This window comes from Dermatophagoides farinae, chromosome 1, assembly GCF_024713945.1.
Source record: "Dermatophagoides farinae isolate YC_2012a chromosome 1, ASM2471394v1, whole genome shotgun sequence".
NCBI lineage: Eukaryota > Metazoa > Arthropoda > Arachnida > Sarcoptiformes > Pyroglyphidae > Dermatophagoides > Dermatophagoides farinae.
In genome coordinates, this window is record NC_134677.1 from 5,257,108 (window position 1) to 5,276,446 (window position 19,339).

Below are 19,339 nucleotides of genomic sequence, written 5' to 3' on the forward strand. Positions count from 1 at the left end.
AAAGAAAGAATTTCGATAGAACGCTTAAAAATAAGAATTTTCAAAGAAAATTTCCTTCTCATTGTCATTTCCAATTTTATGAAAATTGCAAAGCATGGAAAAAACCCATTATTTCCCATTTCCTCGGTCTTGAAACGAGAAAAAAAAAACTTCAATTCAATTCTTAATCAACAGCATTATGATTTGCAAATGAATGGAAAGAGTCGTTTCCTCTATTTTTGAAATAAAATTACATTATCCAACTATTAGTAGAACAAATATAGAAAAACAAACGTAATGGTGAAGACAGTAAAAAATAAAAATATAATAGAATTGCAATCGATTTTTTTTCTTTCCTCATCACAATTACCGATATGGTGAATTTTCCAATATTTTGGTGGTTCAGGAAATCTTGGAATATACAAACATGGTAATATAATAAAACATAACTATAATAACAACAATATAATGGTGATAATAATAATGACAATGTATTTCAACCGATATTCTATACATAAATAAAATTAACAATTTCGGTAAACATTGCCACAATTTGATCAATACAAAATCAAATTGACCGGACGTTGATACATTTATTTTTCATCATATCTGGATCACCAGATATAATTCATATGATGATAATACTTAGCATAAAAGTTATTGATGAAAGAGGTCATAATGATCATAAAATATAAAAAATGTGTCGTCGTTTAAAGCAATAATTGAATCGTTTTATTGTATTCAAATATATATGCAATAATAATTATGAAATTCAAATGTAATCTAGTGAGAGAAATAAAGATCGGTAATAATATTAATATTTTGATGATAAATGTGATAATAAAATCCAATAAAAAATCATCAACATAATAATAATATTAAAATATTAAATTTACAAAATCACTAATCATATGATAGATGGAAAAAATCATATAAAAAAGATGACAAAATCCAAATTTTTCATTTATCTGTCTTATTCATGATGGTTTGTTCGAAAATTCTACTATTGATCCTTGGATCATTATACGCAGTGGTTGTTAACAGTGATAACCTGAGTCAATATGATGATCTAAAAGTGATTCGTGTTCGGCCAGTCAATCATTTTCAAATGATTTCATTATTGGATCTTGAAGATGATGTAAGTGCATGCCAAACTAGATGATATGATTTTTTTTGATTATTTTTTTTTTTTGGGTCAACAGATAGATTTTTGGCGTCGACCCGATCAAATCAATCGATTTGCTGATCTCATGATAACACCAAACAATAGTCAACGTGTAATGCATTATCTTTCATCACGTAACATTGCCTATGAAATTCTTATCAATAATGTACGTACGGTCGTCCAAAATGAACGTGATCAGATGGCTAAAACAAAAAAGCGACTTGAAATGCTACGCAGTAGTGATTCGCTTCAAACAGATATAATTGTTGGATTTTGGCAAAGTTATCAACGATATGAAGCAATTGAAAATCTTATGAATGATTTACAGAATAAATATCCAAATTTGGTGGCTAAAATCAATTTTGGAAAATCATTTGAAGGTCGAGAATTGAATCTAATGCGTATTGGAGCAATTAGTGATGATAAGAAGCCGGTTGTATTTATTGAAGGAGGAATTCATGCTCGTGAATGGATTTCACCGGCTTTTGTTACACATTTCGCAAATCGATTGCTCACTGGTTATGAAAATCAAGATGCTGACATCAAAAAATTAATGGAAACGTTTGATTTTTACATTGTTCCCTTACTCAATCCGGATGGTTATGAATACACACATACAAAGGTAAATTATTGTTGCAAAAAAAAATCATTAATAATGACAAATATTTGAATTTTAGTATCGATTATGGCGAAAAACAAGATCCATACAAAAATCTAGTTCTTGTATTGGTGCAGATCCAAATCGCAATTTTGGCTATGAATGGGGCGGGGAAGGAACAAGTAACAATCCATGCAGTGAAATCTATACTGGTACAAAAGCATTTTCCGAACCTGAAGTCAAGGCAGAAACCGATTATATTATGAAACATTTAGAAGGTCGAGCCTTAGTGTATGTTGCTGTACATTCATATGGGCAATATCTACTTTATCCATGGGTAAGCATTAGAAGACAAATGATTACAATTAATGTCAATTAATCGTTAATAAAACTAATTTCCTCTATACAACAATGTCAATGTAGGGTTACACTGATAAACAAACACCAGACAATGACCGTTTAGATGGTATGGCTAAATTGGCTACCGATGCTATGGCTAAACGTTATCAATCCAAATACATTTACGGAATGTCAACGACAGTTTTATGTAAGTTTTTTCTCATGAGAATTTAGAATTTCACTGACTAGTTAATATGAATGTGACAATACGATAAATGAATTTCCTATTCAAAGACAAGATACAAGAATTCTTGTCATGCTAAATGAATTTCTGATGTTTCCTTTTTGTGTTTTCTTTGTTTTATTCTTTTTCTGTTACATATAATTAATTTGTCGTCGATCTGTATTGGTTTGGTTTGATCTTGCTATCCATCTTATGGATACATTCATCTTACTGTTATGCATTCATTTTATTCGTTAACATTTCTATAAATGAAAAATCAGCGTTTTTTCAAACAAATAAAAAAAATTGCTATAGTCGACAACTATAATTTGCTGTGACAAATTTTCTATCGATTAGTTTCTTTACCTTAATTATCATAACATGAAATTTTGTTTGTAAATCTAAATTTTTCTTAATTTTTTTTTAGATGCTGCTGCTGGAGCTGGAGATGATTGGGCATATGGTGCAGCATCGATACCGTATTCATATACACTTGAATTACGCGATACTGGTTCACATGGATTTCAATTACCACCCGAACAAATTATTCCAACTAGTGAAGAAGCTGGTGATGGTATGATTGCAATGCTATTGGCGATCATAAAAAATGATTTATAATTCAACAAATTTCACTTAACCAAAACATCGACAAAAAAAAGAAAAATTGCCATTCGAAGAATAATCTTATCATTTTTTTTCACCATACTTTAATATCGGATTGTCATAACAAATATAATAACAAAATAAAAGGAGCTATATTGAAAAATGGGGAGATTTTCTATTCTTGTTTTACATACACTGTATTGTCTAAAAATATGTTCAATAAGAACATTACAAAAATAAAAGAAAAAAAAACATTCACTAAACGATTAGATGATAAATTTTGCTTACCATTTAAGGCACTTAACATACAAAAAAAAAACAAGGAAGTGTTCTAAAGATATCGATGATGATAAATGATTGCTTTTATAGAGTTTACTCGAAATTTGATGTTATATAATGGTGTAAGTAATAAAATCAGATGAGAATTTGATCAAGATCAGATTGCTCTGTGTTGTTCTATGTTGAAGTTATTGTTTGAAATCGACATGTTTTCAACCGCATGCCCGAATTTTTTAATAGTACACTGGAGCATTATACCATTGACTTCTTTGTTATATATCTTTTATCAGAAAAAGGTTGAAAACCACTGATATTTATGGTAATGTGATCGTTATAATGGTGAATAACCAAAGGTCTCTAAGGACCCTTCTTTTTGTTGACAAATGATCAATCGATTGAGATTCAATCATCACAATCGAAAGAATCTAATCTAATAAAATAGCCATTAGAATATGTCTAGTAAAATCTTTTTCTTCAAACGTTTTCTATTCATGTTTATAATCATCAATTTTTTTCAAAAAAAGATGCGAAATAATAATTATAGGAATTTGTAGAATTGAACAACATATTCATTATTAGAAATGACCATCAACATCATTATTCGTGTGTACAATGTGTCAATTTTATTTTTAACTTGATTTTAAAAATAAGCTCATTATTCTTCAAACACAAATACGACATAGATATCGTGTGATCAGATGCTTAAGTTCGCATATGAAACTGAGAAAACTATCTATATAAACAATTTATATTCTTCTTAATGAAAACAGATTTTTTTTAAAGGACAATTTCTATTCTCATCACCATCGTGTTGACATTTTACACATTGTGTGTGTGTGTGTGAGAGAGAGAGAGAGAGGGAAGTATGGAGAAATGGATGAATGAAAGAACCAAAGTTATTTTTAAAATAATAACAAAAAAAAATGTTTGCCTCATATTCTCCCAAGAAGTTGAAAGTTTATTTTCAAAAAAAAAAAATTGTAATACAAACATGAACAACAATAGCAACCAGTCAAATCAGTATAATCATTAATTTATTTGAAAAATATTTGTGTATGATGACAACGTCGACCAAAGAGAGAAATGGAATCATTTTTTTCAAAAATTTCTTCTGAAAATCTGTTTCCATCGAAAATGGATGAATCTCAATTTAAACCACAAACATACAACAATAAACCAAGCGGAATATTTTTTTCACATTTTAGCCATATAATAACTTTTATATTTTTTTAGGGTTCATTGGGTTGAATATCGTGAACAAACACACCGACAAGGTTGAATGAAGATTATAAATCAAATACCAGAAATTCAGACGTATAAATTTTGTATCATATTTCCAGTCACTGTATTTGAAAAAGTGAAAAATGAAAATAATTGTTGTTCTTTGGATTCTTGTTTTGGTTTGTAACGTTCAAACCGAAAAAAATAATCATGATAATGATCCAGAGAATTTTGAAAATAATAATTACAAAAGCGCAGCCGTGATTCGAGTAATTTTAAATAATGGAAAACAAATTGATCAATTATTACCGTTAAAACAACATATGAATGTAAGTAAGTTCCTGTTTGAGAATGAAGGTTTGATATAGATTAAATTAAATTCAACAGGTAGATTTTTGGCAAGAACCAGCGCCCATCAATAATTTTACAGCTCATATAATGATAACATCACAAAATCGTGATAAAGTTAACAAATATCTTCAAAATCGACACATTCGATCTGAAATATTGCATTCAAATGTTGAAACATTGATTGAAAATGAACGAAAGGCATTAATTAAAGCTGATCATTTATTTCAATCAATTAATGCTAATAATAAAGTTGACAATACTAGTGAAGCAATTGCTGGATTCTGGACTAAATATCATCGTTATGAAGATATTAATCGATTTATGGACGAACTAAGTAAAAAAAGTAATAATCTTGCGGAGAAATTTGTTTTAGGTGAATCTTATGAAAAAAGAACAATATATTACATACGCATTAGTGATTCAAAAGAAAGTGAAAAACCTGTCATCTACATTCAAGGAGGAATTCATGCACGTGAATGGATCTCAACGGCTGTGGTAACCTACTTTGCTCAGCAATTAGTCAATGGTGTTATAAATTCCGATCTGAATACACTTCAATTGATAAAAAAATTCGATTTCTATATTACACCAGTATTAAATGTTGATGGTTATGAATATAGCCACATACAAGTGAGTAGGATAAATTTACACTACTATACATTGACAGAAAATAATGAATGTTTAGAGACGCCTTTGGAGAAAAACGCGATCAATAAATGGACGATCGATTTCTGATTGTCGCGGTGTAGATCCAAATCGAAATTATGACTTTCATTGGGGTAAAAAAGGAAGTAGTAGTTATCTGTGTTCAGAGACCTATTCAGGGAAAAAAGCATTTTCTGAACCAGAAATACGAGCAGAAGCTGATTTTATAAAGAAAAAATTGGGAAAACGTGTTAAAGTATATATAGCTGTTCATTCTTATAATCAATTATGGCTCTATCCTTGGGTAAGTGTGTGCTGTTTTTATTTCTAAGATCGTCTATAAAAATTCTTTTATAAAAAATTTGCAATTAATAAAAAAGGGACATGAGATAAAAAATTCACCACATGTTGAAAAGCTGAGTGAAAAGGCCAAAATCGCTACGGAAGCTTTATATAAACGGTATAAAACCAGATTTCAATATGGAAGTTCGGCTCAAGTTTTATGTAAGTAATATGAAAATTTGTTTCTATTATTACGATAAGGTTCTATCAAATTTCAAGATGTTTCCTCTGGAGAAAGTATTGATTGGGCACATGGAAAGGCATCAATACCATATGCATACCAAGTAGAATTGAGGGATACAGGTGAATATGGATTTCTATTACCACCGGATCAAATTCGACCAAGCGGTGAAGAAATAACAGATGCATTCAAGGCAATGTTCTTGTCAATCAGTAAAGAATTATAGTAGTTATATGTATTTTATGGGTGAAAAAACTCATGATAAATAAATTGAAATAAAAAATGCGTAATATATCTAACCATTGACCTTATCAATAATCGAACGATTTGTCTGTCATATAATTGTATGTGTTTGTGTGTGTGTGTATCGGAAATTTTTCAATCAATTCATAAATCAATAAATTTTATTGTGAATCACATCTTGTGACTATCAAAATCATCAAAATATCAATGCACCAAATGATTTAAATTTGTTTGGATACAAAAGTCCAAAAAAACAAAACAAAAAAATTTGTTGAAAATATTTAGCATTTTTATATGAGTTTGTTGTTATTAATTAAAAATGAATAAATGAATATTGCATCAAAATGCATCATATTAAACACAGAGATCATAATGAAAATAATATAAGCCATGTGATGATAAAATAAATAGAAAAAAAACATTATTAATGATGAGTGGATGACACCACGCTTAAAAGCGGAAAATCCTTGAAAACCCTATACAAACACGAACACTATTATTATCAGTGTACAAAAAAACCGGCGGATATTACAAACACATACATACAGACATAAACCAGAGATAAACAATTACATGAAAATCATGATCATCATCATGATGATGATAATGTATTCCTGTTACAGAAAGAAAAAAACCACAAATCTAGTCGATGATTGAATTCACCCTATGCTTTATATCAAACAAACAAAACGTATATATAATCACAACCTTGACGATATAAATAAAAAGCAAAGTATTCGTCGAGTGGAAATAAATCTGAGATTCAGTGCGATATTTGTAGTTGCTTTATTTTTCGGCATTTCAAAGTGTGATTGAATTTCAATTTGATTCATTCAGCTAATATTGAAGTGTAAAGGAGGTGTACAAAACGAATTATTGAATGTTGATTAAAGTGGTGGTTGATTATTTCAAAGCAGCAATATGGCATGACGATTTGGAGTATAGTACGAAATAAGAACGACGACAACAAAGAAAATTGAAACGTTCAACAACAAAAACAAGAAAAACATTCAGCAAGTAGTGGTGATCAAATATGGCTACAAAATTGGAAAATGGTGATGAGAATGTTGAAAACGGAGATAAACAAATCAATTCAAATGATTTGACCGGTGGTTTTGGCCGGTGGCAAATGAATATAACCATTTTCTATTTTGTCGCCTATATTTTGACAACAATCAACAATTTGGGTTACGTTTTTCAGGCAGCTAATACCGATTATCATTGTGTTCATCCAATCATCATCTCAACCACAACAGCTGTTGATTCGTTTACGATAAATAAAGATCTCGATTCGTTATATACTAATACTTTTTCCACAATATCCAATTTTTCTTCAACACCAAGTTCAATCTCCAATTATACGCACACATCATCATCATCATTATCATTATCATCATCATCATCATTATCATGTGATAATGTGCATTATTGTTCGAAATTAATCTACAATAACTCGATCGAATTCGATGAAACAGTTACATCGAAGGTAATGTTTAAATATTATAATAATAATTTTGAAAAAGATGATAATTTTTGTATTTTTTAGTTTGGTCTGATTTGTGGCAAAGAATGGCTACGATCATTTGCACAATCCATGTATCAATTGGGTTATGTATTTAGTGGCATTATAATTGCATGGATTTCTGATCATTGTGGTAGAAAATTTGCCTTACAAATATCCATCGCATTCGAATTACTTGGTGGTCTTCTATTGATTCTATCACCATCTATCCATTTGTATACGTTGGCCAGATTAATACTTGGATTCGGTGATAGTGGCCGTGGAATGTGTCTGTACATGTTATTGATGGAAACGGTAAATTTCTTATATGTTAATTTTACCAGATTAATTGTTCCTGAATACAACAGGTGGGAACCAAAAGAAGATCAGACGTAATTATGGGATGTAATTTTGGCTGGATAGTCGGATACCTCTTACTGCCGATTCTAGCATATATTCTACACAATTATGTTCTAGTCCAATTAGTAGCAACCTTAGGTATGACAGTAATGGCCCTTTTTTGGTTACCATACCTACCGGAATCACCAAGATGGTTGTTGGCCAATGAAAAATATGAACGGGCTAAATCAGTTCTGAAAGAGGCATGTAAACGCAACAATCGTGTTGAAGTTGTCAAAGAATTTGAATACAAATTCGAATCATTGAAAAACAAAGCTTCGAAATTGATCACCACCGGAAAAGCAGTGGAAGAACAAGAACAAGAACAATCAGATAGCGAAAAATTCATGACATTATGGTCAATGGTGACCAATAAGAAATACTGTATGATGACATTGATTTTATGGTTTTCATTTTTCGTCAACGGTTTTATCTATCATGGATTTTCATTAAACGTGGAGATCATTGGTGGTAATATATTCATTAATTTTGCTTTGGCCGGCCTTGTGGAAATACCAAGCGTTGTAATCAGCTTGATTGGAATGCGATACATCGGACGAAAAGCATTTATAATTTCAACCATAGTTTCAGCAGCTTCCTGTTATGCAACCATAGCTATATTCCGTTTATTATGTGATGATCTATCTGAGAATGATATCCTGTTGATATCATTGAGTATGTTGGGAAAAATGTTCATATTTGCCACCTTTAATGCCATCTATATTCATGCGGGAGAAATATTTCCAACAAAACTTCGTCAATCTGGTGTCAGTTCATGTTCAATTTCAGCTCGTGCCGGTTCTACTATTGCACCATTTGTCAAAGATTTGGTAATTTGAAAATGTTTTGTTTTTTGGAAATCTAATTTTTGATCACTTGATTATTATTAACACAGACAATGTCATTTGGATTGACAAATACGATCATAATGTTCACAGTTTTATCATTAACGGCAGCTATTGGAACATTTTTTCTACCCGAAACCAAAGATCGAGACTTGATCGATAATATTGATTGAAAATTACGGCCAATGGAAATCAAAAATAATAATTTTATATAAATATACAAGCGTCATAATAGAATAGATATATTGTCATTTAATTTATTTTCATTTTTATTGAAGACTGTTTTTTGTAAAATAATAGAAAAAATCGACATTTTTCCACATTTAAGCTTTTTCTTCTGCAGCCAAACGATCTTTTTTGAGTGGACCCTGGTTTGTGAAGAAAAAACATTCCATTAATAATGCAAATTGATGTCAATAAAACGATATTTAAAAAAAATGAATCAGAAGGAAGGCAGAAAGCATTGAGAAAATTATCTTCATCGTATAAATTCCGTGCAAATGCATTCATCATTTAGAACCAGAAAACAAAGATTGCCATTTTTCCAAGAAAATTCTTAAAATAAACTTACCATGAAAGCTTTCTTTTCCTGTATGGTCTGGAATTTGCCATGACCGAATTTTGATGATGTATCGATAAATTTTAGATTGATCTTTTCCAATGCCGAACGTTTGGTATGCACCAATAGTGACTAGATTTAAGGCAAAAAAAAATTAATTTTCATTCATAATAAAAGATTAAATTTTAAAAGTGTAAATTGATGAATCAGTCCTATCATTTTCATAGTCACTGAATTTTTCATTATTTTAAAATAAAGGCTCTATATGATATTATCATCATTATGTATTTGAGTAAAATAAAATAAGGAATTATTAAAAATAAAATTTACCTTTCTAAGAGTCAACACGCGTTTTTTCGGCCCAGTACAACATCCTTTGATCATTATGTAATCACAATTGACTGTACCATAATGCGGAAAGCCACCCTGTACAAAAAAAACCAAGGATTTTGCATTAAAATGGATTTTGAAAATTGAATTAGATGATAAGTAAAAGAAAAATCTCAGTCCGCCCTGGTTATCCGCAATGCTAAATTCGCAAAAAACGAATTTTTTAGGTGCAAGGATAAAACACTTTTTTTATCATCACAATTTTAGTATCACAGGATGAAAATTATAAAAAATAACATTTGCTTACCATTGGAGTAATGTTTTTCTCGGTAATATCATACTCGGTGGAGGCATTGTTTTTGGCATCTTTACCACCTTTGCCAATCTTGTAGATCTTTTTGTTTATCTCGGTTCGATGATGGTAACCTTTTTGACCGGCACGTGCAACCGAAAATTGCACACGGCTTGGATGCCATGCACCAATACAAGCAACTTTTCGAAGACCTTTATGGGTCTTTCGTGGCAATTTCTTCGTATGCCAACGTGATGTTACACCTTTGTAGCCTTTACCTTTAGTCACACCGATAATGTCAATCATTTCATCTTGTGCAAACACATTTTCAACTGGTATTGGCTTTTCAAAATGCTCACGTGCCCAATCGACTTTATCCGAAATGGTGCCACCATTCAATTGGATTTCCATAACATGAGATTTCTTTTGACGTTTTTTCATTACTTTCATCTGGGTGTGAGCAATTATACGCACAACACTACAATATTTCTTGATTCGAGCCAAATCTTGATCGATTTCACGTTTGCCAGCAGGATCGGCCCATTTCTTTGCATACTTGGAAAAAGCCTTTTTCTTAGATTTGTACCTATAATTCAAATTGAATAAATGGGAAAAAATTCAGAAAACCAAAGTCGACAAGAATAGCCTCATCACCATTATTATGGCGAGCGGAAGCACATTCAAATTAAATGCGATTCGTAGTGAGATCAGAGATCAGTAGCTCATATGAAACCGGACAAAAAAAAATTTATGGTTCCACAGCGGAGCACGATGAAATCGATTCGAATCAAGCTTAAATTGAAAACCAACAGTAAATTAAATTTAAATTATTACCAATTCTTGTAGAATCGTCGTCGACATTCTTCACTTAAATGTTCAGCCCAAACAGTCTTGAACGGACGTAATCCTTTCGGTGTTTCGATATAACCGACGACACCAACAACGACCATTGGTGGTGCTTCCAAGATCGTTACAGCTTCAACAACTTCTTTTTTATTCACTTTTGATCCCGGCTTATCGACTTCACGAACGATATGAGTCATACCCGCTTTATAGGCAACGAATGCGGTCAAATGAATCGGTTTGGTTGGATCATCTTTGGGAAAAGCCTTGACTTTACCACGATGACGCTTGCTTCGTTTTTTTGGAGTAAATGCCAAAGAACCATGACGCGGTGCCGAAAATTTACGATGAGACTATATAAAATAAATTAATACGATGAATATATTAAGTCAGCAAAAATCGGTAACAAAAAATTAATACCATTTTTTAAATTAAAAAAAAACTCAAATACAAAAATTAGAAAAAAAACACACAGCAATCCTAAATCACGTCGACCAGAGTGAACAAGCGTGTCAGGGAAAAGGAAACTTGATGATTTTTTCTGCATGCTAGCAAAAAGCATGCCAACACATGCATGTTCAGACAGTGATGTGCGCATGTACAAACTACGAAAACTAAGTTGACATTGATTGCTTTCTTAGGTGTATCTAGACGCTGTAAAGGATTTTTTTTTTAATTTCAAACTGGTTTACCCGAAAATTGAAAGAATTGAAAAAAACTGATTAAAATAATACCAACTTTTAATGGCTGCCAGTATACGATAGAAGAATTTCATAATTTTTATGAAAAGATTCAAAAAACAGCCAAATAACAAGAAAAATTGCAGTTCGAATCTTAATATCCGAAACATCAAAAATGTTACATGTTTGGAATATTTAACAACAAATGCCATTTCATTCATATTTTGGTGATAAACAATTGGTGAAAAATTTTTGTATACATTGTAAGTGTTAATTTGCTTTGTTTTCCTTGCTTTTAAAAAAAATTATCATTGATTAATTTGAAATATGTAAATAATGGATGATACTAAATAAATAAATAATCAACACGTGTGGACAATCGATTTTCTTCTCCCATTCATACAAATCAACGATTGTTATGAGCATAGTCCATCATCACAGATGTATTTGCTTCCAATTAATAATAAATAATAATGTGATAACGACAACATATGTGAGCCAAATTTCACAACCTAAAAGCAATGTTAAAATGTTTCCATTATCAAAAGTGTTGTTGGAAAAAAATTCTTTGAATTTCTTTGAATTAGTTTAATTAATTTTTTATTATATTTGTTTGAATTCTGTAATCAGATTTTAATGAAATATACTTCACGATAATTGCAGAAAACTTATTCAAAGAAAAATAAAATAATTTCATCCTTTTTTTTCATGGTCATGATAGTCACATGAATATATTCATGTAGGAAAGTGCATTGCAGCATCTTTTAGCTAAACTAGATTTTGATTACTATCTAGATTATCAAAACATTTAAACATCATCATCATCATTGGTTCAGTTATTAGTTGTTATTTAAAAATTTTTGCCATTGAAAGCAATTTTTTTTTCATACATCTTTCCATACTCTTATAAATGCATGTTGTTTCGGAAAATCTTGTTTTTTTCTCTTAGATATTTTTTTTTCTTGATTCCTATGATATTATCAACAACATCGACATAGAAAAGTGGAAAACTTCCTTAAAAGTTCGAGGTTACTTACATAATCATCGTTTCCGAATTTTTTTTTCTTCAAAATTCGTTCCTCTTCTCTCCATTTCAAATGTTCGATGACCTTAATCATTCGAATTCATAAAAAACTCTAAATCTTGGTTGCCCGACAGCAACGCAGTATAAGTGGTAAATCCAAGTCAACTTTTTTTTATATTTTCTTGAATGAAAAAAAAACAGAGAAGAAGAAAAATTCAAATGTGAATGAACTGAAATCAGAGTAGTTGTTGTTTTTTTTTTCATTATTGATTTTTTTTTCTACCAATGGGAACAAAACAAAAAAACTCTCATCACAAATATATCCGTGATAGTGTTTGCAGCGATATAGCCATCGTTCCAGATTGTGATTCGTGCCATCACTTTCACTGTGTGTGTGTGTTTGTATATATTTGAATGTGATCCAAATTTTATATCAATGTAAAACGTCTAATTATCATTTGACTACATCGAACACGATCATAATTACAAACTAACGTAAATCAAACCAAATTGGAAAAAAAAGTTTCAAACATAAAATTATGAACAAACTTTGATTTATATCATCATCATTGATATTTATCAACAGATAAGACGACATTTAATCTAATAATTATAATCTATCTAACCACCATTTATTTATTGTTCAAACATACATTTATTTACACGTATGAAATTTGTCATTGAACTAGATTGATAAAAATCAATCATCTTTATTTTATTGATAATTGCCGAATAAAAAGTGATAAAAAAAAATTAAAATTCACATTAATCATTTACATTTCATATTAATAAAATATATCAAAAAAAATCATTCATAAACAGCATGCAAATGTCAACGATGAATAAAATGAAATGAAATGAAATTTTTTCCACAATCATTAACCACGTCATTATCAACGACGAATGACTTTGTCGTCATCGAATTATTATTTGTCAAATGTTGAATTTGTCAAAACAAGTAATAAAAAAAATCGATTAAACGTCAATTGTAAATTTTATATTACGCAAATATCAAAAAAAAAAAAAAAAATTCGATGATAACCGGTTTATATTTTTTTTCTTCTTTTCATCACATCTACTACTCAACATTCATTCAACAATCATTGGCAATGGCAGACAGAAACTTTTCACATAAGATTTATATTTTTTTTTCGTTTAATTTGAATTGTTCAATTTTTTTTTATTTTAATCATCTGTTTTTTCTTGTATATGGTGTTGTTGCAAGACGAACAAATGAAAATTATTAACCATCATAATAATATCCTCATCATGTATATTTCATTCAAAGTCTAAAACAATCATCATTGTCAATCTTTTTTTTTTGAATGATAAACTTGGTTGTTGTTTTTTTTGTCTCACTACATTTTATCACATCATACATTGGATCTTCTATCTTTAACTTTGAAAATTGGTAAGTAACAAAAAATCTTTAAATTAAAAATGAAAATCGATTATAAATTTCATGATGATGTTTTTTTTTAAATTTATATTTGTTTGTCCGGTTTTTTTTATCATTTCTAACATTTTCCTTATTAATATCACGTGTTTGTTTGTGTATGAGAAAAACCTTTAGCTTTAAACATGATCAAATAATTACGTATTTTTTGTTATTGAGTAAAATTCTATGTGAAATAAAATTCCCAAATATATTTTTGTATGTGTGTGTGTTTTGTAATTGATCTCGATTGACGTATATATTAATATTATGCGGATAGTTAATTTTTTTTTTATTCATGATTACTATGAAATTTATTATTTGTCAGAAAAAAACCTATGGTTGCACTTGAGATTTGAAAACAACGAAAACAAAAAACGATTAACATCATAAACCGTGTTTTTTTCGTAGTTTTCATCATCATGGAATTATCATTTTATATACATATACGTCATTCATTTCCTCAATATTTTGAACGTCAAAGTTATCATACTATAGTGAATAAAGATAGTGATAGTGATAGGATTAGATTGAATTGGTCATTTTTTTTCAATCTTAAATTTGTTGACATCAAACAATGTTGATGACAATTTAATAACTTTTGTTATTAACCATTTAGACTGAAAACAAAATCAACTATTAACTTGCACCTATTGATGGTTATGATGATGATGAGAATAGGTTGTTGAATATACTGGTTTTTTCGGACATGATCAGTTAATTGATTGTAGAGATCTGGTTGTATTTATTATCTAGTCATTGTCTATCCTTACTTATATTATAATCAGATTCGATCATCATACATGAATTTTCTCGATAGTAGATTATCCATCATCATTCTTTATTGATTGGTTGTTCATAATTTCAACATTTTTGGTTGTTGTTAATATTGATAAAATCCATTTTGTTTGTTGAATTTATTTGTATATTATTGTGGTATATGACCGGCAGATAAACTATTGAAACATGTCCGATATTGTTGTATGTTATTTTTATATGCATAAAATTTTTTTCAATCAACAATTGAATTAAATTTTTCCATATTTTGATATTTTTTTAGACTATTCCAGAAAACAACAAAAACAATAACAAACAATTTATTGACGACAATCGGTCGATTCAAATTACAGTTACTACTGTTCCAGATAGTAATAATAACGACGAAAAAAACAAGGAAGACATTACAATCATTGTCGTTGCCGATAATCCAACAGGACAAACATCAATCATGCCCCCAAATGCCGAATCATCTGTTACGGCAACGGCCACCATTTTTGAACAAATGGACAAATCAAATTATCTCGATGCTTGTGATGGTGATCAAACAAAATCATCATCATCGACTAATAATATCGGTGTAAGGCTACGCGGTCATCAGCAAATGGATAATGATGATAATTTTGGTCATCAGATCCATCATCCAAATCAATTAATGATGGTATCGAAAAAATTGGTTGAAAAAGCTGGTAATATGGAGCATGCGATGATGAATATGTTACATAATGCATGGAATCTACGACATTTTAATCATCTACCACAATGGTTACAGGATAATGATTATTTATTATTTGGCCATCGACCACCATTAGCTTCATTCAAAGCATGTTTTTGGTCAATTTTTCGTTTACATACGGAAACAATGAATATATGGACCCATGGCCTTGGATGTATTTGTTTTCTATTATTAAGCATCTATTTATTTGTAGCCAGTGCTTATGCAACCATACCAATGATTGATAAAATAATGCTAGGTATTTTCCTCTCCACTGCAATACTTTGTTTGGCATTTTCCACTTGTTACCATACGCTTGCATGTCATTCACATCAGGTTTTGATTTTGGTTTGCAAGTAAGTTTTTTAAGTGATTTTTAACTTTTCATTTTTTAATTCGTTTTCTTTCATTTTCATAGATTGGATTATTGTGGCATTTCATTGTTGATTGCCGGCTCAATTGTTCCTTGTCTTTATTATGCGTTCTATTGTTCATTCTATTCACAAATCACTTATACAATAATGACAATTTTCCTTTGTGCCGCTTCCGTAACTGTATCGTTTTCGGCAAAATTTTCTGAACCACAATATCGACCATTACGTGCCACGGTATTTTTTTCCTATGCATTCTTCAGTTTTATACCTGCTGTACATTGGTTTTGGATGCATTCCAATGATAAAACTTTTTATCATTCATCATTTCGTACAGCAATTATTTGTCTGACAGCAATGGCCATTTTCTATATTATCGGTGCTATTGTATATGCATTGCGTATACCGGAACGATTTTGTCCAGGAAAATTTGATTTCTATGTAAGTGTTTCTATCAAATCAATTTTTCGATTTATACTAATTTGTTTTGTTTTTAGTTTCATTCGCATCAATTATTCCATGTATTTGTGATATTAGCAGCCATTTGTCATTTACGTGGAATAACAAGTATGGCGGATTTTCGTCTATTTGTGCAACAATCAACGTGTAAATTGTAAAATTCCATCAATTTAACCCAAAAAAATATCTGAATTTAACCCATAAGTATGAAAAAAAAATTAATCAGAATCATATCAAAAAATGGAGTTTCAATGGACCCATATCCTATCATGTTATCATCATTATCAACTTATGGATGGATTCTCCACTCCAAAATATCATGATTTCTTAAAAGAGTGAAAAAAAATTGATTAATCTAAGACGATACAACAATTCGATATCTTTGGAATTAAAGTCCGATTTGTGCCTATATGTTTTTCTTGATATGATATTTATCCATAATTTTGATACCTCTATTTTATACAATTATATTTATAATTAATCTTGTTTTATTTAAAATGTTCGAAATCATCAGTCATGCTCATTCAATTTTATTATCATTGTTTTTATAAAAAAAATATCTGTAAATTGGAATCATTCAATCAATCATTGATTGATCATGATAATCAAAAAAAAAAATATATACATATGAATACTTAGTGATCAAATCAATCGAGTGAAAATAACTTTATTATTCAAATAAAATATTAATTAAATTATTATTATATCTAATCAATATTTTTTTCATGGTGAAAGTGTTTCTGGATATCTTGATAATTTTTTTTATTATTAATGTATTTTCTGATTTTTCATTGAAATGAAAAATCAAGTTTGGATAAATTTTGATCGAGATACAATAGATGGCGTTAATGTTTAATATTTTTTTTGACCATGATTCTTATTCATTATTTCAAATCCAAGGATTAGAATTGATTTTTTTTTCGTCATTTCATTATAGTTCATTTTTCACAATTATTTTGATGATATCTAGTTATTATGATTAAAAATCATGATGATCGCCTCGAAGTCATTGGCAATCGGAAGGATTTTTTGTTTGTTAGTCAATAAGGGCCCCTTGATTCGTGTTATGAATTGTTTTCAGATTGATTTCTGCAAAAAAAAAATTATTACAAACCAAGGTTTATCCACAAAAAAAAATAAGCAAGCAACATTGGGAAAATTTAAATTTCCTTTTCTTGTTTATTAATTTCATTACGTTATTATGTGTATCTCTGTGTTTTATACAGGCCTTGTGTATTGGTTAAATTTGAAAAGAAAAAAATTATAAATCACAACAACATTTATATTGCACTGTAATTGATATATTCAGTTTTTTGTTTTAATTTTGAGCTACTATAACTCTGTTTACCAAGAAAAATATTGAGATTATAAATGATACTACTATATACTATATATGTATGCTTTTCATTAATGAGTGATGAAAAATTTTTTCAATTTCAAATGACAACCGAAACAACAGACAAAAAAAAAATACAACGATAATCTTCATTTCTACATCAAACTTTCATCACAACAATATATATATATTGTGTGCACGATGTACATTAGTGGTGACAAAAATCACATATCTATTCATAAAGGAAATTTACTCGAACATATATGTACTAAATAATAACACAGAGCAACGAAGAAATGAATGTCAAAGTTTATCGAATTTTTTTTGTTGTTGTTGTTGAATTTATTTTTAGGACGACAATTTTTTTTTGTTTGTTTGGTTATTTTGTCGTTGACAAAAAATCTGGTCAAAATCAGTAGATAAAAAATTCATTTTTTTCCGATGACTATGGGAAAAAAATTGATAAAAATCGTACTAAAGGAAACGAAAAAAAACAAGGCATTTGGCAATTTTGTTTTTTAATAATCATGTAATTTGATGATACCGACGACACCGAGCAAAAAAAAACTCAACAATTTGCGATAGATAAGAGTTATAAAAAAAAAATTTCTAACAATAAAAAACATTCGAATTCGAATGTTTTAGAATGTATCATCCTCAAAAAAATGTTGTAAGATCATTAGATGATCATCAAAAACAAAAACAAAAAAAAATCAATGGCCATTGCACTCGGTTAATTATTTTTGTAACTGATGATGTAAAGATGATGCAAATCTAAAAAAAATCTGATTTCATCATATTGATCACTCTTGCTCTCTCTCCCTCTCTCTCTCTTGAACATCTTGGTGGCTACGTCATTTTTTTGTGAACAAAACGACATTATTAATCTTGATGATGATGATGAATTCTTTGAAATAAAACCAACTTTGTTTTGCGTAGTTATTTCATAATGTAATCGAATAAAATGTTGGTTGACATTGTTATTTGTTGAGGAAAGGTAAAAAATATAAATTTTACAAAATTCTACAAATGATGATGATCATCATTTTATATGACTCAATCGAATCGATAATATGACGAATTGCAATGTCATCCATTTATGTGATTGACAATTGATTGATAATGATTGGAAAATGATGTTATTTTTATTAGCCACCTCCCTTCTAAATTATTTTTTATCTTATTAATTTATTTCGAAAAATTGTTGCCTCATTAATTATATTATATGTTATGTCAGTTGAAGGAATGATTTTTTTGTTTATGTTTATGTAGAAAATCATGGCATTTGAATACATGATAAACTCGTGATTTTTTTTCAAGGAACACGCGTACATTCACAGATTTCAAATGAATCTCTTTAATGAGAATAATAATCATAATAATACCGAAAATTTTCAATTTATCTTTTATATATTTTTTTTCTAATAGTCATTCGAAATTTCTTCATTATTTTATCGTTAGCGATTAGAAAATCAGTTCAATAACTGATAATTGATTGATAATTTATTTTATCAATTAAATTTGAAAGCAATTTAAGAAAAAAAAGATTATTTTAGAAAAATTAATCAAATGTAAATTGAATCCAAACTTACAGTGGATACACT

The 19,339-nt window shown here is 29.3% G+C and overlaps 2 protein-coding genes across 2 annotated transcripts; one reads left to right on the plus strand and one right to left on the minus strand.

Moving 5' to 3' along the window:
• The first annotated feature begins 947 nt into the window (after positions 1–947).
• Positions 948–17,100, plus strand: LOC124492384 (uncharacterized). The gene is made up of 15 exons (XM_075735293.1): positions 948–1,117; positions 1,182–1,766; positions 1,822–2,079; positions 2,166–2,289; positions 2,732–2,878; positions 4,799–5,388; positions 5,444–5,707; positions 5,784–5,907; positions 5,965–6,138; positions 7,738–7,985; positions 8,039–8,899; positions 8,965–9,064; positions 15,607–15,925; positions 15,988–16,381; positions 16,438–17,100. The coding sequence occupies exons 1-15, from the start codon at positions 959–961 to the stop codon at positions 16,555–16,557; spliced, it is 4,467 nt and encodes a 1,488-aa protein (XP_075591408.1). The 5' UTR covers positions 948–958; the 3' UTR covers positions 16,558–17,100.
• On the minus strand, positions 9,158–11,487 carry RpL3 (ribosomal protein L3). The gene is made up of 6 exons (XM_047055256.2): positions 11,359–11,487; positions 10,930–11,291; positions 10,111–10,681; positions 9,804–9,899; positions 9,486–9,605; positions 9,158–9,282 (listed from the first exon to the last, which is right to left on the minus strand). The coding sequence occupies exons 1-6, from the start codon at positions 11,359–11,361 to the stop codon at positions 9,238–9,240; spliced, it is 1,197 nt and encodes a 398-aa protein (XP_046911212.1). The 5' UTR covers positions 11,362–11,487; the 3' UTR covers positions 9,158–9,237.
• Positions 17,101–19,339: the final 2,239 nt, after the last annotated feature.